Below are 20,007 nucleotides of genomic sequence, written 5' to 3' on the forward strand. Positions count from 1 at the left end.
ACACTGCTTGCTACAGTAAGCCTCCTCTACATACTTGTTGCACACTGCCCCCCCCCCTCCCTACATACACAGCACATTGTCTTCAGGATCTTCTCCAACACACATCCTCTACATACTTACAGCACACTGCCCCCACCTACCCACACACACACACACACAGTCACTGCTCCACTCCCCTCCCGCCCACACACACATCTTCACTGTCATCACTCACATACATCATACATACAGTACTCTGCTTGCAATAGTAAGTCCCTTCACCATACTTGCAGTACACTGCTCCCCCCTCTCCCCTACATACACAGCACATTATTTCATCAGGAAGCTTCTCCAACACACATCCTCAACATACTTACAGCACACTGCCCCCCCCCCCCCCCAATACACAGCACATTGTCTCATAAGGAAGCTTCTCCAACACACATATTGCACACTGCCCTCTCCCCACATACACAGTACACTATCCCATCTCCCCTGTCATCCCCCCAACACACACACCAAGACCCCTGGCAGTTGGGTTAGCCCCTTGAGCCGTGGATCTGCCCAAGGTTTCTTTCTTGGTAAGGGAGTTTTCCCTTGCCCCTGTTGCTTATGGGTGCTCCTTGGTGCCCCCCCCCCCCCAATCCCAATCCTCCCCCACCTTTCTTATGCAGCCCTTGCCACTTAATCTACTAAACCCCCCCCCCCCCCATTAATGCACAAATAGGCTGACACCAGACATAATTTCACTGCATTTCTTACTTCCAGTAACTATATGCATGTGACAATAAACTTCCTTGTATCCTTGTATCCTTGTATGTTTTGTTTATAGAGATTTGTTTACTTCCAACCTGTGTCTTTGTCCTTGTTCAGTAAATGTTTAAATGTTCAGTAACCATTACAAGCAATGCCAATAAACTGTTTTTTTTAATCAAAATTCATGTGTTCTGTGTACTTTTTAACATTTTAAGGGCAATGGAGCGATCAATAACAATTATTTTTATTCATTTTCATCTAAACGAGGCCATTGAAAGCCCTGATAGGTCTGGTCACCACTTTGGAATTGTTGTCTGATGGTGAAACCACACAAGAGGGTAGAGGCTTCCTTATACTCCTGCCTAAAACCCCATAAGCCCAGCGTATAGCCTGCCTGTACACAGTGTACCGGTATTGCATAGGGATAAGTAGGAAAGATTGTTCAGTTTAAAAATCTGTAAGTAGGTTGGAGACGTCATTTTAAGCCTGTGTAAAATGACGTCGTTGCTTCATTTATCCAATTTCCACCACTATGGAAAACGTGGGCCGGTCTTGGGCCTGAAACTCCCGGGCTGAAAAGTGGCCCCACTCCGGCCCTGTCAATGACAATGTCAATCACGGGGAAAACTAGCACTATAATCACACTGAAGACACGACCAGCCTACTCGGCGTCGGCTACGTTTGCAAACAACATTTTCACCGGAGAAAGAGGTAGCCTGAAAGCTTAGAAATAAACATAGGGGTTCACAGGTGGGTCAAGCTACATAGCTAGCATAATATGCCTTCTATTTCTAGATCTTCTGACTAAGTTTAGGGTACTTATCTGAGCCAACGACATAATCACTGTCACTAGATATAAAGAAAACGTTGACTTTCACTCGACAGTAAAAAAAGTTGTTATTGTAGGCCTACCCACTGCTATTCATAGACTAGCTCCAGCGCTCATTGCTGCGCTAGCAACTCACCAGGACACTTCACCAACTCTCCAGTGATTCTCCTCTGACCATGCATTTATTTCTCTTTGATGGCCATCAGCTCTCGGTATTTCCCCATTCGCCCTCTCACGTCTAACCGGTTCAAAATGATATGGCTGTGGGCCATCATAAATGTTAACTGTGGGTCTTGCCACCTCTTCCTCATCCCAGTTAGACGCCAGTGCTAGTTCTAGTAGCTGTTATAAGGCTGAGGCTACTTCCACCAAAGATCTTTTTTATATTTATAGTATAGTATATTTTTTGGGCTTTTTGCCTTTATTTGTATAGGACAGTGAATAGTGAGACAGTAAGTAAGTGGGAGAGAGAGATGGGGTGGGACAAGGATATGACCGCAGGTCGGATTCCTTCTTATCTCTGCTTCCACCCATAGACTGTAAAAGATAGCTTCCACCACGTCTACCTCATATGACGTCATCGCCAAATTGTGTAAAAAATAACCGTTACTAACAAAAAATTACAAAAACTGGACTTTAACACCATTTTGGAGACATCTAACTTTATATACATATCTTGAGTGCTTAATGTACCCATTAATTGAAAGTGTTGTTTAACCTGCACCACAGGCTTTAAAGCCTGAGACTTGGGCTTTTCTCAATACAAAGTACGCTCAAGAACGGTCTCCCGTTCTTGAAAGTTCGAACTTGAAAAGTTAAGATCGTTAGTCCAGACTCTGGAGAACGCGAGGACACAGGATGCTTTTATTTGGAAACAGTTGGCAGGAGTCATAGTTGATAACAACTGACAGTTTAAATGTCTAAACAGTTAAATAGTTGAGTAGTTTAAATAGTTAAATTATTTAATAGTGAATTATTGTAGTGAGGACATTTATTTTGAAACAGTTGTGGGCAGAGGAAATAGGAACAGTTTTGTATGCTTAAAGCCTGAGACAGAGTATAGAGAGGTTTCTACGTTAAACGGTTAAAGCTGAATTAGATGCAGAAATTTGGTGGGAAGAATAAGAAGAAGAAGAAGAAGAAGACTTCGGATAACAGAACAGTGCATTTTCATGCACTGTAATAATAAGTCGGAAGAAGCCCGTGGAATAACAATACAGTGCATTTGCATGCACTGTAATAAGAAGACTTGGAAGAACAGTATAGTGCATTTTCATGCACTATAATAAGAAGACTTGGAAGAACAGTATAGTGCATTTTCATGCACTATAATAAGAAGACTTGGAAGAACAGTATAGTGCATTTTCATGCACTATAATAAGAAGCCTAGGAACAACAGTACAGTGCATTTTCATGCACTGTAATAAGAAGAAGAAGCCTAGGAAGAACAGTACAGTGCATTTTCATGCACTGTAAAAAGCCTTGGAGTAACAATACAGTGCATTTTCATGCACTGTAATAAGTCAGAAGAAGAAAAAGCCTTGGAATAACAGTACAGTGCATTTTCATGCACTGTAATGAATAATTCGGATAACAGTAGAGTGCATTTTCATGCACTCTAAAAAGCCTTGGAATAACAGTACAGTGCATTTTCATGCACTGTAATAATATTAAGAATAATTCGGATAACAGTAGAGTGCATTTTCATGCACTCTAATAAGAAGAAATCGAATAACAATAGAGTGCATTTTCATGCATCATTCATTATGTGAGAGACTAAATGAGTAGACCGAGAAAAGAGAGAAGTAGAGAGATATAGAATAAGAGAGAGAGAAAAGTGCCAGTGCAAGAGAAAGTCAAAATAGGTGCCTGCATAAAAGAAGAACAGTGCCTAATGGGAAAGAGAGGACAGCCCCTAATATAGCAGCACCTGGTTACAGGTGCACCCAATTACCAATTAACCTCCCCAGGTCCAACCCCGTCTGTGCACTGACATGGGGTGGCCTGAGGAGGGCACAGGGGGCCGTAACACCCCCTAATTAATCAGTGGTCAAATCAGATACCACTGCTTTAAGCCTATGCGGAGCACGAGTGCGAGGAGCGGAGCGGATGGAATTGGAAAAAAGTGTGGAGCACTTTTTTAATTTAGAGAGGCCGATACCGCTCACAACACGAGTCTGAGGCATGCCCAAATCCACCCAGAATTCATGTCTTCCTAATGAAACCAAGACCGTTTCAAAGATATTGGCCATAGTAAGTTTGTTGATGGGGATGGAGTCGCTAAATATTTTAGAAAGGAAACTGAAAGTCATAGGGCCTACAAGCGTACTATTCCTTCAAAACATCTAGGTACTAAGGGACTGTTCGTTATTTATTGAAGGGGCCACCGGAGGGATTTTGAGTGCTTCAGTCAAAAGTTGCATGACCCTCCCTTGCCTGCAAGAAATGTTTCCATGACCCTCCGACAGAATTGTCAAAAAAGACATGACCTTCCCCTGCCAATTGTCGCTGTCTTCGCCCGCACTGCTTTGTGCCATGAAGACACACTGCGATATTATAACGTTCTTAAATCAACCTCTCCCTGGAGCTTGCATGCTACCAGTCCTTCCTTCTCAAATGTTTGCACAATTTCACAAATACAGGGACCGAAACATACATGCCAACTTTTTCCGTGTTTATCACGTATTTTAACTTTCCCCCCACCGTCTTGCCGTTTTAGACAAGCAACTTTTATATGTACCCACACCCAGCAGGAATTTAGTTATTTGAGACTTTGTGCATTGTGACACATGATCAATTTTAAACCATAAAGAGGTGGTTCCTATGGACTAAAATTCACACACATCAATCAATTGTCATAAACTCACACACATCAATTGTCAATATTCAGTGATACATGTTTGGCCCCGAATGTGGCCCAGGAACTCCATAGCCCCCCTTATGTCACTGAGTCTTGTGGTTAGTCATATAGTTTCAGCTACACACTTTTTGAATAAAATGAACATATATGTTTTATCATGATAATCATATTCTGAAATGTTGATATTGTGACAGCCCTAATTTAAATATGTTGCCTCTTTTTTAAAGATGCCCTGCCACAGCTAGTAGGTTTTGTCCATAACATGACAGCCATTATCAACTAATTTTAGCTTCATGGCATGAACTTAGCTTGGCTAGCGAGTGCTAGCATTGTCCAAATGGGCATAAATAAAACCTGCTAGGCTAGCGAGTGCATTAAACCTGTATAACATAACACTTCCTTGAGTTGACAATAACGTTTTACTTATGGACTCTGATTCTTGAGATTAGGGACAAAACATGTCCGCCAGATAAAACAAGGTTTGGGGGTAAAAAATATGAACAATATTAATTTGAAAAACTACTCAAAATCTTAATCAGGACAAGGATTTCATGTTGCCTCATAAATAGTTTTTGTTCTAAATGATATAGAATGTAGTCAGTGCCTGGAAAACCCCATGTCCGGAAGCAGATTTTCTCATTTCAACATACCATAAAAATATCTAAAAGTAATGCAAAATGTATCATAATGATTATAATGTATATATATAAGTAAATAATTTCATCAGTATCAAACGTTTGTGTCAGTTGACACAAACCTATGTGCATTGTTAAGAGAATCAAGAGACTGATAAGTAAAACTATTTGTGGGAAGTTATTAAAAAAAAACATTTTATAGACATTTCTATGTGTCTGATGGTGTTGACAAAAATTGAGTGCGAGTCCAGCAAACATGTAATTTATTTAAAAAATGTACAACTGGGAGGTTGAACCAAAACATGGTTAGATAGCCAAAGCTACATTTAACAAAGATGTGTTAATAACTTTTGAAAATCTTCAAAATATTCTTTTAGAAAATTTAAACCTGTTGTAGCGGCCATATGCCACTCCCTGTGTGTACAGTATGTGTGTTCGTGTTGTATTGGTACTTTTATTTTGACATGTAATTAGCTTCAAAGTCACGTGGGCAGGGGTGTAGTAGTGAATGAATGAGTATTATGCACCTGGGCATAGGTATGGCTGTATGGATAGGGGGTGAGTCGGGAGAGGATACTTTTTGTTGACCGTATCCTAGAATAGAAACAACGCACTTTATTGCATCTTTGCACATTATGTCTCGCCTTGCCTGCCTGGCTGCTTGGATGTTTTTTATCTTGATGTTTTGACAATAAAGGGAATCAACGTCACTAAGGAATCTGTGTGTTTGGAACGAGTCCACACAGTTATCTCCCGTACTTAGCCTCTCGTGACTCTACCTGTTTGTAGTCACCACACCTGTTTTGTCCCTAATCTCAAGAATCACTGCATTCTAACCTGCCAAACCAATCATAATAGCTTATCCTAGCAAGCTATGATGAAATTTGTTGTTTAAATCCAAGCCCCGCTGTCTTGCACTGTAGCCTCACATTGCACCCGTCAAAAGGCAACCAGCGACTCGCCATCGGATACCATAAAATGACTGTTTGCACAGCAACTTAAGAGGAAAGTAAGTGCTGATAACTGTTGTTCCTCACTGATCGAGGTGCTTGACGTCTGTCCAAAGGATATTTTCCCAAGCATTAATAGCTTACTTCTGTCAATCGGTTACACAGTCTTTGCTAATCAATAAACAAAGTAGTTCAGATGTTGATTTGTAGACCTACAATATAACCCATCTCTTAAATAGGCACAGCATTCTAATTCTGCCTTAAAATAGCTTATAGCTTATTTTTTTCTACGTTCTTTATTTAAGTCTGAGAATTAATCATGGTGCAGCCTCTGAAAGTGAATTATTTGTGCAAGTAGCATAATATTTTAACGTGCCGATTTCGATTGTCATTACGCAATCATGTTAATTTTGAGACCACATACTATACAGTAGTGTGTTTACATTTCCAGGTCATTTGCGTCCAATCTGTCATCATGTCACTTTTACTGGGTTGAGGCCACCTAAAATATCACAGGCACACCTTTAGCCGCCAGGGTTTAAAAAGAATAAATTGGATTTGTACATCAAAATGTCAAAAGGCCATGGCTTGCAAGTGGTCAGAGATAAAGTCCTACTGTAAATGTGAAAATCATTTAGTATGAACAGAAGTTTATGAAGGGGGTAAATTTACTCATCTAATTTGCATATTATGACGTCACTGGATGGTAACCACCGTGAATTATGTACATTTCAGTAAATACTAGATGTTGAACATATTTGAGCAGTTTTACTTTCTTTTTTTGTCATTTCACCGACATAACAAATGAACAGGAATACAGTCACATGTAAACCAACAATAGTAAACTATTACTATAATCACAAACCCTATGATACTATACAATAAAGTAGCCTGGTCAAATCAGTTCCATATCGCGGGTGACTTTGTAGTTCTTCAGAGCCCTATTTTTACAACCCCTGCTGTCTATACCACGTCCATTACGGACACTATCATCACTATTGCCACTGGCACCTCCAGCTATGTTGGGCAAAGGGTCGAAATAAGCATGGTATGCTTAGTGGACACTGTCGCAAAGACGTACCTCCATTCACAGACGCACCGTGACTATCAGTCAATAGACGATCGATCATATTCTCCAAAAGGCAGATATTCTCCTTCAGAATCAGAATGGATGAATAACAGACCCAAGACTTCATCACACGTGAATTTTTTTTTCAACATTTGGTGTATTTCTGCTTCAATTTGTGCAAAACTAAGGGCCGCATCGCTTCCGCGTTATGGAGGAAATGCACGCCTTCTTCGTGTCTTTCTCGCGTGTTTTCGCGAACTTCCTGAAAACTTTGAAAAAAAAGGTTGAGCTTGAATCGAAGCTCTGGGTGTCTGCCAACTAGTGGTCAAGAGTACAAATGAGATTTTACACTGTACTCGCGTCTATCGTCTGTTTTATTCAGTAATGACGCTTGTCGCAATATTGCGACATGGGCGGTTGGAGGGTTAATGATAATTTCTGACTACGTCCCTGACCCACACACACCAAGGCATGTGGAACTCCCTAAGACAAACATGACGGGGGTCATGCCAACCCCATCCCCCAGCGGATAGATGGTTCAACATATTTGTTTTAGATTTGGTGTACGTGAACTCACAGGTGTCCTGATTGTATACTATGTGTGGGTGTGTGTGGGGTGGCATGCCCCGCCCCCCTGGCAGGTAGGCTGAAAGCAGTTTTTTTTAGGATAACCATTGCACTGCAGATAACAAAATATATGACGTAAATTGGTCACTTGGAAGCATGCGTAGAACCACCTACTGAATACTGTCAGAGTAAAACATCAATACCAGCAGGAAATGTGTGCTTCCAATGTAGAGAACTCAATTGAGCACACACATTAGATATGTGTTTTTGACAAACACACCACATGTGATGCATCGCTGGATTTACGATATGACACGGGTCGCGGAACCATAGGTGCTCGAAGCCATCATCACTGCTTGAGGTTATATTTCTCTGTTTATTGTTACATGGAGCATATGATGCATGAAGCACCACTTCAAGGGTACTATTGCTGGTGAAAATTAATACATTTTTTTTTATTTATGACAAAATGTAATATTAGATACATTTTATAATCATGTCTAAGACATGTTGAAATATGGGTTGAATTGCATCTGTTCATCATACATGACTGAGTAAACTTGTAAAATGCTATGATGTCTCAATGAAATTACCCCACCAGAGAGATTTTGAGGGAAAGAGACACCCTAAAACCAGGGCAAGTGTGAGATAAAAACCTCAAACATACCTTAAGCTTCATCATTGAGTCCTGACTCATTTTATCCCCTCTAGGTTCTGGAACATCATCCACACCAATCAGTTTAGCTTTGTATCTCACACCATCTCCTTGGAACCTGGCCAACAAGTACCCATCTGTCTTCTCTGAAATACAAAAATAAGTAAAACAATAAATACAGAAACATTACAATTTTGCATGACTGTACATCCCCTCCTATTTGCCATTGTCAGTCAAGACTAATGTACTTGTCAAGAAATTAAATATTTTTACAGAAATTAACTCATTGGTAATTATCATCTATTAATGGGAGGTGCCATCCTAAGGAGATAAAACACATACATTACCATTTTTCTTTTCTTTCCTGAGACCAGTCTTGCTTTCTGTAACATCTGCTGTTGTTGTCTCAGTGTCCATAGCATCACATGTTACAATAGTGGGTTCCATGTCTGTTGACATGCTGGGGTCAGTAGCCTGGCTGATTTACAAAGCGAGGGAGAAATAGGGCAGCTGCCAACACTCCACTATTAAGAGAAATAGACAGGAGCAAGACACTCAAGAGGAGCACATTACATTGACTAAGGCTAAACAGATGCAGATGCATTTAGATAAATGGATGTCAAGTAAATACAACAGATTACAGTAAAAACAATAGGAAATGGATTCCTATGCTATTACCAATTGTAATTACCAAACACAATTTAAACGGAGCATGGAAATGGAAAGCAACACATCTTAACACATCTGAAACAAAGAACAGTATTTTTGTTTTGTTTCATTAGTTGTGATCTGTGAGGTGATATCATGCCAGATAATATGCCTCCAAGATGTGATCATCACATTTTAAAAAAAATAATCAGTCCTGCCCAGTCACATCTGCTCTATCATTCATTATCTCTTCGAACTAAAAGTCAACTGATCAAAATGGACACATTTTAAAGGAGACATGTATGTTGATATAACACCTACCTTCTGTCCTTCTTTTACCTACAGTTAACAGAAAATGCATGAATGAAGAGAGGAGATACTGCTGAGCAAAGCTGGAAAAGGCTCAAAGGTTAAGCTATTAAATCCTGTTAGGCTGTTCTTCCTTATTTACCCACGAGGTGTCTTGTGATGTGACATCTTGTAACGTCGGCTAATGGCCCTATATTCATGTTCTGTTGCGTGGTTTGGTGTCAGCACTTGTATTTTGTTAAACATACAGTGGGGGAAATAAGTATTGAACGCGTCAACTTTTTTATTTCAGTGAGTATATTTCCAATGAGGCTATTCACATGAAATTTTCAGTAGGCATTCATATTAACTCAGAAAATCCACAAATATATAGTATTCACAACATTAATGTTCATAAGTAAAATTATGTGTAATTAAGTGGAATGACACAGGGAAAAGTATTGAACACACCAAGAAAAAGCAGTACACGGCAAGGACCCAGCTGAAGTAGTTAGAAAGTAATTATCCCTCTTATCTGTGCAAATTAATATAAGCTAGGTTAGTAAATATTGATAGGTTATAAAAAGGTTTTTCCTTACTAAAGTGTCTCACAAGAAACATCTCATGATGGGTAAAAGCAAGACCTTTGCAACCTTAGTGTTGCAAAATCAATTGAACTGGATACAGACATATTTCAAAACTTCAGAATCTTCCAATAAGCACCATTGGGGTAATTATCCACAAACTTGGAACAATTATGCATAGGAGCTCCTTGCAAATTTCTAACCACGGAGTCAGAAGTCAGAAGAGAAGCCCAAGAGCCAGGGACAACTCAGAAAGAGCTCCAGAGAGACAGCAAGTACAATTGTTACAGAGAAAACAATTGGTAATGCACTCGACCGCCTTGGCCTTTATGTACGCTCACCCCTCAAATAAAACGGCCTCAGATGAAAAGCTGTCAAATAGAGCTTTTCCCGGTAGAGAACTGTAGCACATAGCCTTTTGACACTGTGTGCAAGACCCAGAGAGAGTCTATGCATGACCATCATTCAAAACTGAGGCAAGCCCAATTGCATATTGTTATCGGTTCTTGATAAAGACATTTTTAATATCAAACTAGAAATGCAATTCCAAGGAATTACCAGTGCATGAAACTGAAAAAATATGATGTAAAATATCATACAGAGTAAAAACAGATAATGCAGAAATAGTTACAATGGTGTTGCTAGGGTACATATGATGGTTGATATGCCAAATAAAGTGGTTGCTATAATGGTTGCTAGGGTAATCTTGTAAGTTGCTATGGTGGTTGCTAGGTAGACATTGTCATAGGTTGTTGCTAGGGTAAATCATAAGGTTGCTAGGGTGTTGCTAGGGTACTGTTGCTATGCAAAATAAAGTGGTTTCTATGGTGGTTGCTAAGGTAACCATGTCGGTTGCTATGATGGTTACTAGGTTGACATTATAGTGGTGGTTGCTAGGATAATTCAGATTGTTACTAGGTTGTTGCTAGGGAACAAATTGTGGTTGCTATGCAAAAGCGATGATGATTGCTAGGGTAATCTTGTTGGTTGCTATGGTGGTTGCTAGGTTGTTGCTGTAAGATGGTTGCCAGGGTGTTGCTAGGGTAGTTGTGGTGGTTGCTATAGTAACTCAAGTGGTTGCTAGACTGGTTGCTATGGTAATGATGTTGGTTGCTATGTTAGTTGCTAGGTTGTCATCCTTAGTTGATAGGTTGTGGTTAGGTTAGTTGTGGTGGTTGCTATGCTGGTTGCTAGGTTAATCTCATTGGCTGCTATATTGGTTGCTAGGTTGTAACTTTTCAGACCTGCCATCCTGAAGAAATTTCTTGAGTAGGCTACTACCTCAAACCAGAGAAAAAACATTGCTCACGTTGCCCTTCATGTATGCAGCCAAAAACAGACCAAACATAATTGACAATCTGTTTTAAAGCCTAATCCTTATCTATGTAAATCACTGGTGTTGATAGAAAGGGATTGTGGATGTCCATTTTCTGGTCTCTATTGTAGCATGACTGGTTTATTAGTACCTCTTTTCAATCCATTATTGTTTGATATTTCTTTGTGAAGAAATACATCTATCCCTCATGTTACGTTGGTGTTTTTCTGCTCCTCTCGTGTCTACCTAGGCTGCAATGATCACTTATTCCAACTAAAGGGGCGGGTCAGTCTATTAGGTCTCGCATTTTTGCACACTAATTATCAAGAATTATGATCTATATGCTACACACAAAAAAACATATTAACCCTATAAACACCTATCACTGAGCAAAAATATTTTGCCAGGTCCACTTTCAGATTTGTTGCAAATAGCTACATTTGGCCTTGGAAAGGTCTGCGCTCCCTGAGAACGTCATGTCTTAACCATCATGGACACATGGAAAATATAATGCTAACTGAAAAAATAACTCGTGAACAAGCCAATACAATAATTTCCAAGACAATATTAAACTATTAAGCCGAGCTAAATTCACAATCGCACTCAGTGCAGATTTGCTTTGTTTCGCAAAGCAATTCAAAACGGCCAGCTGCGGGAACGTGAATTTGCGAGTAAACACTTGTTAACCTCATCTCAGCAAGTCTCATTTAACCCACTGAGGGCAGGAGAAAAGTAGCCTAACAATGTGATGTTTTACCTTGAGTCTATATTCAGAGATACACTATAGTGTAGCATGTGGTATGAGTTGTTAGCTAAAATTTTCTTATTTTCCTTGGTCATATTGCTGCTCCAGACAGGCTACGCGTATCAGAAAGTGAGAGAGATAAAGCCCGCCCTCAGAAACAACTGATAGGTAGGTCTGCAAAAATAGCACACAACACAAAGAGAGTACAATCACTTGCCTGTCATTCTTTTTCTATGTCTCTATGTCACTTTCCCTCTCTCTATCAATCTCGCATGAAATTGACGATAGTCTCACTCCAGACTATGGGGAATTTACCCCCCCCCCCCCCGGAAAAAAAACACTCCGGTATATGCGATTCACATGAATGACCAAATTGACCAAGAAAAAGGTGAAGTTTGCAGGTCTGATAATCAGGTTGCTATGGAAACTGACATAGATGCTTTATTTCAATGATTGCTACATGTATGTTGGTTGCTAGGTAGGTGGTGGTTTAATAAAGTTGGCTGGAGTCATAGTTGATGATAACTGACAGTTGGAATGGCTGAACAGTTAAATTATTTAATAATGAATTATTGTAGTGAGGATTTTTATTTTGAAACAGTTGTGGGCAGAGAAAACAGTTGAACAGGATCTGTAGTCTTAAAGGGATACGCTCATTTTCCACCTTCCCTCGAGTTAAACAATTGAAGTTTACCTTTCTCCAGTTCATCCAGCCGTTCTCTGAGGGCCAGATGTACTAACGCTTTTGCGCCCACTTCAGGCGCATTTGTTTTGCAACGTGCGTGTAAAATCATGGCGAGGGGCAGCCGTGGCCTACTGGTTAGCGCTTCGGACTTGCCGGTTCGAACCCCGACCAGTAGGCACGGCTGAAGTGCCCTTGAGCAAGGCACCTAACCCCTCACTGCTCCCAGAGCGCCGCTGTTGTTGCAGGCAGCTCACAGCGCAAGGATTAGTGTGTGCTTCACCTCACTGTGTGTTCACTGTGTGCTGAGTGTGTTTCATTAATTCACGGATTGGGATAAATGCAGAGACCAAATTTCCCTCACGGGATCAAAAGAGTATATATACTTATACTTACAGGTATCAGTGTTTCCCCTACAATGGAAATCAAGCGCCACTGCAAAAAAAGTTACCTAATTAAAAAAAAAAATAGACGCAAGTGAACTTCACGAACAGCTGCCGTTCGTTCAGGTTTCATGTCAACAAATAAAAGTAGGCTAACGTTGAAAGCGCAGTCAGGATTCCACAGGAGATGACGCTTGTTTGTGTTTATGTTTAAGTTTATTAACAGACGCAATTTTGTGCAAAAAAACGTAGCCTACATTATGTTAACCAAGGAACCAAATTAAACACGCCAGCGAGATAGCTCGCCCCTACCTTTTATTCCCAGGTAAATTCCACGCATTGTTTCGTTTTAGTTTGTGATACAGGCAATGCTTTCAAGCCGTGTTGCTAACATACCTAGGCTGTGAAACTAAGGTCTAGCTAGCCAATTGGTGGGTTTAATTGAATTTGAGTAATAAGATACGCAAGCATTTACATCTGAGATAGTTTGTAATTCCTGTAGAGCTCACCAAAATTATAGATATGATACAAGACACTTATCTGCTATAATCCAAGATAGATTTTCTTCGAGTTTTTGAGCATTTATTTTACCAAATGACATGGGAAACATACTTAATTTCATCCACATATTCTTATGCACCATGCACAACAACGCTACTAAGTTAGCTTAAAACCGTGAGAATCAAGCAAGCCGTCACGGCATTAAAGTGACAGGCACTCAATTCGACTTGCACAGCACCAATACAGTGTAATGACATGAAAGAGAAGTCTATATAGTTTACACAGTGCTGTGCAAAAGTTAAGACACCCATGCTGAAATTGACTAAAGGGAAGAATAAAAAACATTTTTTGCCTTTTGTCTTAATTTAAAAAAAATAGGACATCAATTATTTTTTAATGTATCATGTATCGTAAATAAATAAATGTTATTATATAAATAAATGTCTTAACTTATGCACAGCACTGTATATTCTAAATAGTAATAGTTTGTACAGTGGCCTACAGTGTACAGTTGTACAGTGGCTAATTACTAATAATGTAAATGAAAAAGGTGAAAGAAAAACATGAATAATCCTGTTCAAGTACTGCAATAATCAACCTTGTGTTGATGGTTATGTCATAATTTGTAACTCAATCTGTCCATTTCTTTCACAAAATCCACCAGAAGTCACCATTTAAGGAGGCATTTTTAAAAAAAAATGTTTTTGGGGGGGGGGGGGGCTTCCTACGATCAACAGCACCGCTGCTGGAAAAAATTATAGGGGAAACACTGGGTATGTACAAACAGGCCGCAATGATGTAAAAGCCATGACGCTGATAACGCTACGTTCACAAATGTACGTACATCTGGCCCTGAGTCTGGCGATATCACTTTTAGCTCCAGCCTAGCATAGGTCATTGAATCGGGTTAGACCATTAGCATCTGGCCTGCTAGCATCACACTTAAAAGTGACTTTTCGGTAATTTTCTCAACTTAGAAAGTGTAATAAGACTAATAGAAAATGAAACATGGCGATTTTCTAGGCTGATTTAACATGGAACTATACTCTCATTCCGGCGTAATAATCAAGGAATGTTGCGAACGTACAGTGGCCTTTACTTTGAAATGGCCACTTCATTCACGCATTACGTGACGTGAAGCTGCGTAAAACTGTAGTACCACTTTCAGCCACTGTGCGTCGCTCTGCCACTGTACGTCGCTCTGTCAGTAGCCTGCCTGCCGCCCCTTCTGAAAAAGTTACCTTTAAACATAATTGTTGCCGAGAGGAATCCCAGCCTACGAATTCAATAACAAAATAAATCATGCATACCGTAAAACTTCAAATAATCGCCGAGTCCCTAAGAGACGCCTGTCTCTTTTAAACGCCTGGCGTGGCTACAGGTTTGGGTTAAAGGCCGGTCTCCAGTAGAGGCCTGGTCTGTTTTTTAGTTTCGGGTTGTATTTAATCTTCTAAAACCCGTCAGATCGTCTGTTTAAAGATTCGCAATGACACGAAACCGTTACAGAAAGGAGGTTACAGCAGTGTGAATCAGGTGTTGCACGTCGTTGCAAGCCGTCGCAAAGCATTCACCTTGTCTGGTCACAGTTGCAAGGTTTTAGAATTTTGCATTAAGTTGCTGCTCATCTCGTCGCGAATCTTGGGTGTGATTTGGTCGCAGACTGCGCACGTTATGATTAGATGGCATTAAAAGACTGCGGTGGGGAAAAGCTAGAGTTCCAAATTGTATAACTTTTTTTCCAATATGAACTATGCCTATATGTCCGACTTCGTCATCGTTTCAATTCATCCCTTGTGTTTAAAATTTGCGGATAGACCGATGGTAAGCGTGTTTTCATGCTGGCAACAAAACCAGAATGGTTCGTGAACGTTATTCTTTATTCTAAATGCCATGGCGATACAGAGAAAGATACAGACTATATCAGAGCCCGTCTACGGACATTCTCTGGCTATATACTGAAATAGGTTAATGATGTAAAGTTAAGTGCGCTTCTATGGGACTGGTTTGTGCACGTACAGTTTTTATTGATGAGTCGGAGTGGCAAGTGCTGCGCATAGTTGCAGTGGAATGTGGCTGCCCAGGGCATTATAAAACTTCTCACTCTTAGACCTACTCATACACGGCGGTGAAATGGCGTATTTAGCTGTCTAAATTCGAATCATATGCTGGGGGAGAAATCGTCGGACATCCATGATTCTTTTGTTATTCAGCACCCCTGGTCAAAAATATGTTCCCGTGCGCCTGGAAGTAGGCTATGATTTGAATGTAGACTGTTGTCAAATTTGGCAAATACAAAACGGGAGAAACAATATGGTTCATGCTCTCTCATGCTGTTTCATTCGTGCCGAAAAGGAGGGAGAATTAAACATTAAGCACGTTCCACTTTTGCATAAATAATTCCTGAACGGTTTTGGTCAGGGCTGATAATGCAACTGTACTGTATTTGACAAAGGACCGATATAGGCTATTTGCTAGTGACAAAATATGAGCTTTCGGTGTGATGCGATCTCTTTGTAAATTACGTAATTAAAACGTGTTTCATCTGTTCTGGCTATCCCTGCTATTTGGATCTTACTGTATCTCACTCAATGAACAACATCTCAACACTAAATGAATGATGATCCGTAATTGTCATCAGATAGCCTAGTCATATAGGTAGACATTCAGTGTGTTTGAAATAATTAATTTGATAATATTTTCCATTTTTGCAGAGGAAAAGTTTTGTGTAAAGGGAATTAAAGGCCTGTCTCATATAGACGCCTGTCTCTAATACTAGCTGGTGCAGTTTGGCGATTTGGGAAAATAAAAGCCCGGGCTATTATTTGGAGTTTTACGGTAATTAAAAATGACCTCGATTTAGGCTACTTGGGTATGGCTTGGCTACACAGTGGTTAACGAAAATCGAAATCTGCTTTTGATACCGGTGCCGCTCCACAAAACGAAAAAATATCTTAATTTGCTGTCTATGTTATTGTCCATAAGGGAAATCTGGCAAGTTGTTATTTTATGAAGATGTAAATGGTTGCTTTGCTTTCATTAATGGTTTCGCTATAGTCAAGTTTGCAAGAAGGAGACATAACGCGTGAGCATGCCACACTATCCAGGGACGCGCTCACACAGCTGTGGTAGCGGGGGCAGGAGGACAACTGTTAGCGCAGGCTTTATATAAAATTCTTCAATTGCAGGCTTGCCCAAAATAAAGGCCTGTGGTTTGCGCAGCCTACAGTAAGTAGGCTAAATAACAGACACGCCACAATATGCGCTATGATGATTTTTTACGAGCATCTTTTTGGTGCCCTACGCGCACTGCATGTTCTTAAATAACAATGAAATATCATCAATAATATTCGACCATTATTTTGTGATTTGGGAATAATGTATATTTTCATTAAGCACAGAGAATCGCATGTGGTATGCAGTGGTATGCTGGGGAGGAAGCACAAAGAAGAAGGATGCTGGGCGACTTGACAGGCTGGTAAGGAAGGCTGGCTCTGTAGTGGGAGCTGAACTGGAGTGCATCACTTCAATATCTGACAAAAGGACCCTAAACAAACTGATCAACATCTTGGACAATGAATGTCATCCGCTCTACAGCACTATCAAAAACCAAAAGAGCTTGATCAGCTGGAGACTTCGCTCACTGCCATGCACAACTGAAAGGCTGAGGAAGTCATTTGTTCCTAGGGCCATTGAACTGTTCAATACCTCACTAAAGGGAAGAGGAGAGATAGACTTCTCTGCTTAGTCTGTCTGCCTCTCCACCCTCTCCATGTTTGAGTACTGACTGCCCACTACTGCTTTACTACTGTTTTACTAATGTACACAGCCTAATGTTTTCACTACTGTTTTACTGCTACACTGTTTTTCATGCTATATTAGCACACATGATCAATGGCTGCGGTCAGGCTTCTGTTACAATACTGAATGAATGAATGGCTATAACCCTATTACCTCAACCTGTTCTTGCACTGAAATAGTTTTTTATTTTACCTTGTCTACATTATACTTTACTTTACTCTCCTATTTGTCCATATTATTTATATTGGTCTCTAGACCTTACTCTTGCACTGTTGGACTAATGTTGGACTACTTTTTGCACCTTCACCATGACACTCACTCTCTTGAGCACCTTGCCATGCACACATAACTAAGGACTATGGTTGGACTACTGTTTGCACCTTCACCATGGCACTGACTCCCTTTAGAACCTTACCAGTCCCGGCCCTGTCACTACAAGCATCTTATGCTTGATCACCCTCAAGCACATTGGACTTTCTTAATTTAATTTATATAGTGTATTTAGTATTTAGTTTGGTTAGTTTTCTTATCTTTCTTATCTTCTACTGTCTTTAATGTACAGTGGAGTTTAGTTATATGTCTATAATTATACTTATGTTTACCATTTCTGCTGTAAGTGCATGTTGTGTGTGATGTCTTTATGCTACTGAGACCCTTGAATTTTCCCTTGGGGATCAATAAAGTATCTATCTATCTATCTATCTATCTATGTCAATCCCCTCATATTTGGCTGACTTCTGCATACGCGCAAAAAAACACTGCCACTTCCCTCCCCATATTCCACTGATCACACATCAGATCAGCTTGTAGGCCATTAGCAATCTGTTTATTTTATTTTATGAAGCCTATACAGTAGATCACCTGCCACATTCTCACTTGCAATAGACAGATGCAATATCATCCACACTTACAGTAGCCTACTGCTTCAACAATATCAGAAGGGGATAGAAGCCTTTACAAAAAGTACTTCATACTATCATAAAAATCCGTTAAAACGAACAGCAATTTGCAACTTGACAAAACACTGGATTAAATATTGTAGGCACAGGAGAAAATTTGTACATCCATTGGCCCGTGGGGAGATCACATGCCAGTTGCCTCTCCCTTCAGTGCTATGACTCTGTTGATGACTTTGTCCAGATGGTTTATGTATTTATTGCAATGTTCGGCTGTGAGTTTGTATCGCCAAAAAAACTCTATTGCAGATATTAATGCGTCTTTGTTCAGATATTATTAAGTGTGCTTGCAAAGCACACTTATTGTTCTTCTTAAGTTTTATTAAGTGTGCTTGCAAAGCAGCACACTTATTAAGTGTGCTTGCTGCAAAGCAGCACACTTATTGTTCTTCTTAAGTTTTATTAAGTGTGCTTGCAAGCACACTTATTGCTCTTCTTAAGTTTTATTAGGGGTCCGAGCAGCGTAGCTGCAGGACCCCTATTGTTTCTGTACCGTTCATTTTTGGCCAAAATTCTGTAAAAGTCATACTGCAGCCTAAACCGTAACTCCAAAACTCTTCAAATTTTCAGGTATGGTTACCAGTACCCCCCTCTACCCATTACATAAAATTTGGGGTACTGCACCCAAAGGTGGCGCTATTGGCAAAAAAAGTTAATTATGCCTATTTCTCAACCTCAACCAAAATTCTCACAGACAATGTTTAGACAAAGCCTCACAAAAGTTATCAAAATAATTTGGATATGTTGTTCCATTTCAGAGATATAGGCCAATAAAGTTTGACCACTCAGCCCATTTCTCCTATATCACCTATATTCCTATATGAGTAAATGTTTATTCTTGGATAACAACCATACAACCATCATTATGTGGATACCATTAACAGTGCACATTTCAGATCTGTACTCTTTTTTATAAAGCCCTTAATTCTATTGTCAAATGTATGCTAGGAATTTTCTTGATGTTGTGTGTTTGCCAACACACATTTTCACCATGTGAATGTGACTGCCAAATATGTAGGATTGTCAGTGGCTCAGTGGGATAATGCCTAGTGCTGGTGTTTGTTAGATTGAGGGTTCGAATCCCCGGTAGTGCTTTAGGCTCTAGCTTGAATACTATTGGTTATTGAAGATTCAAACCATTGAACAGCACCTGAATGACATCAGGCAATTGACATTCACACTCATTAGTTGCCAAGAATCAGAATGCCGACACACTCTATGGCATATAGGGGAACTTCTTTGTTTACTATTTTTCCTTCATCACTAAGTCTATCATATTTATATTTCATCCATTACTGTTCTTCTCTATAAATGTCTAATTGCACCAGAATATCCAAAAGTTTTCAGGTGTACTTTTTCAGGAAAGCCCTTCATTTTATTGTCAATTGTATACTTGGAGTTTTTCTTGTGTGTTTACCAACACACATTTTCACCATGTGAATGTGACTACCCAATATGTAGGATTGTCAGTGGCTCAGTGGGATAATGCCTAGTGCTGGTGTTTGTTAGGTTGAGGGTTTGAATCCCCGGTAGTGCTTTAGGCTCTAGCTCGAACACTATTGGTTATTGAAGATTCACACCATTGAACAGCACCTGAATGACATCAGGCAATCAACATACACAGTCATTAGTTGCCAAGAATCAGAATGCCGAGACACTCTGACATTTAGGGGAACTTCTTTGTTTACTATTTTTCCTTCATCATTAAGTCTATCATATTTATATTTCATCCATTAGTGTTCTTCTATACAAATGTCTAATTGCCCCAGAATTTCAAAAAGATTTCAGGTGTACTCTTTCAGGAAAG

At 39.9% G+C, this 20,007-nt stretch overlaps 1 protein-coding gene across 2 annotated transcripts in view; it reads right to left on the reverse strand.

The window, feature by feature from the left end:
- Positions 1-20,007, reverse strand: part of LOC143100768 (disabled homolog 2-like) — a 281,849-nt gene that overhangs the window by 243,883 nt on the left and 17,959 nt on the right. The window contains exons 2-3 of one of the 2 annotated variants that reach the window (XM_076264237.1): positions 8,648-8,824; positions 8,313-8,446 (exon numbers count right to left, since the gene is read on the reverse strand). In XM_076264237.1, the coding sequence (XP_076120352.1) occupies positions 8,313-8,446; positions 8,648-8,759 (246 nt within the window). In that variant the 5' untranslated portion in view covers positions 8,760-8,824. Of the gene's footprint in view, positions 1-7,090; positions 7,239-8,312; positions 8,447-8,647; positions 8,825-20,007 lie in introns of those variants that run through there. The other variant, XM_076264238.1, reaches the window with a different exon arrangement.

This window comes from Alosa pseudoharengus, unplaced genomic scaffold, assembly GCF_046254945.1.
Source record: "Alosa pseudoharengus isolate Yale_2024_CS ecotype anadromous, Long Island Sound unplaced genomic scaffold, YU_APseudo_1.1 YU_APseudo_1.1_scf_3, whole genome shotgun sequence".
NCBI lineage: Eukaryota > Metazoa > Chordata > Actinopteri > Clupeiformes > Clupeidae > Alosa > Alosa pseudoharengus.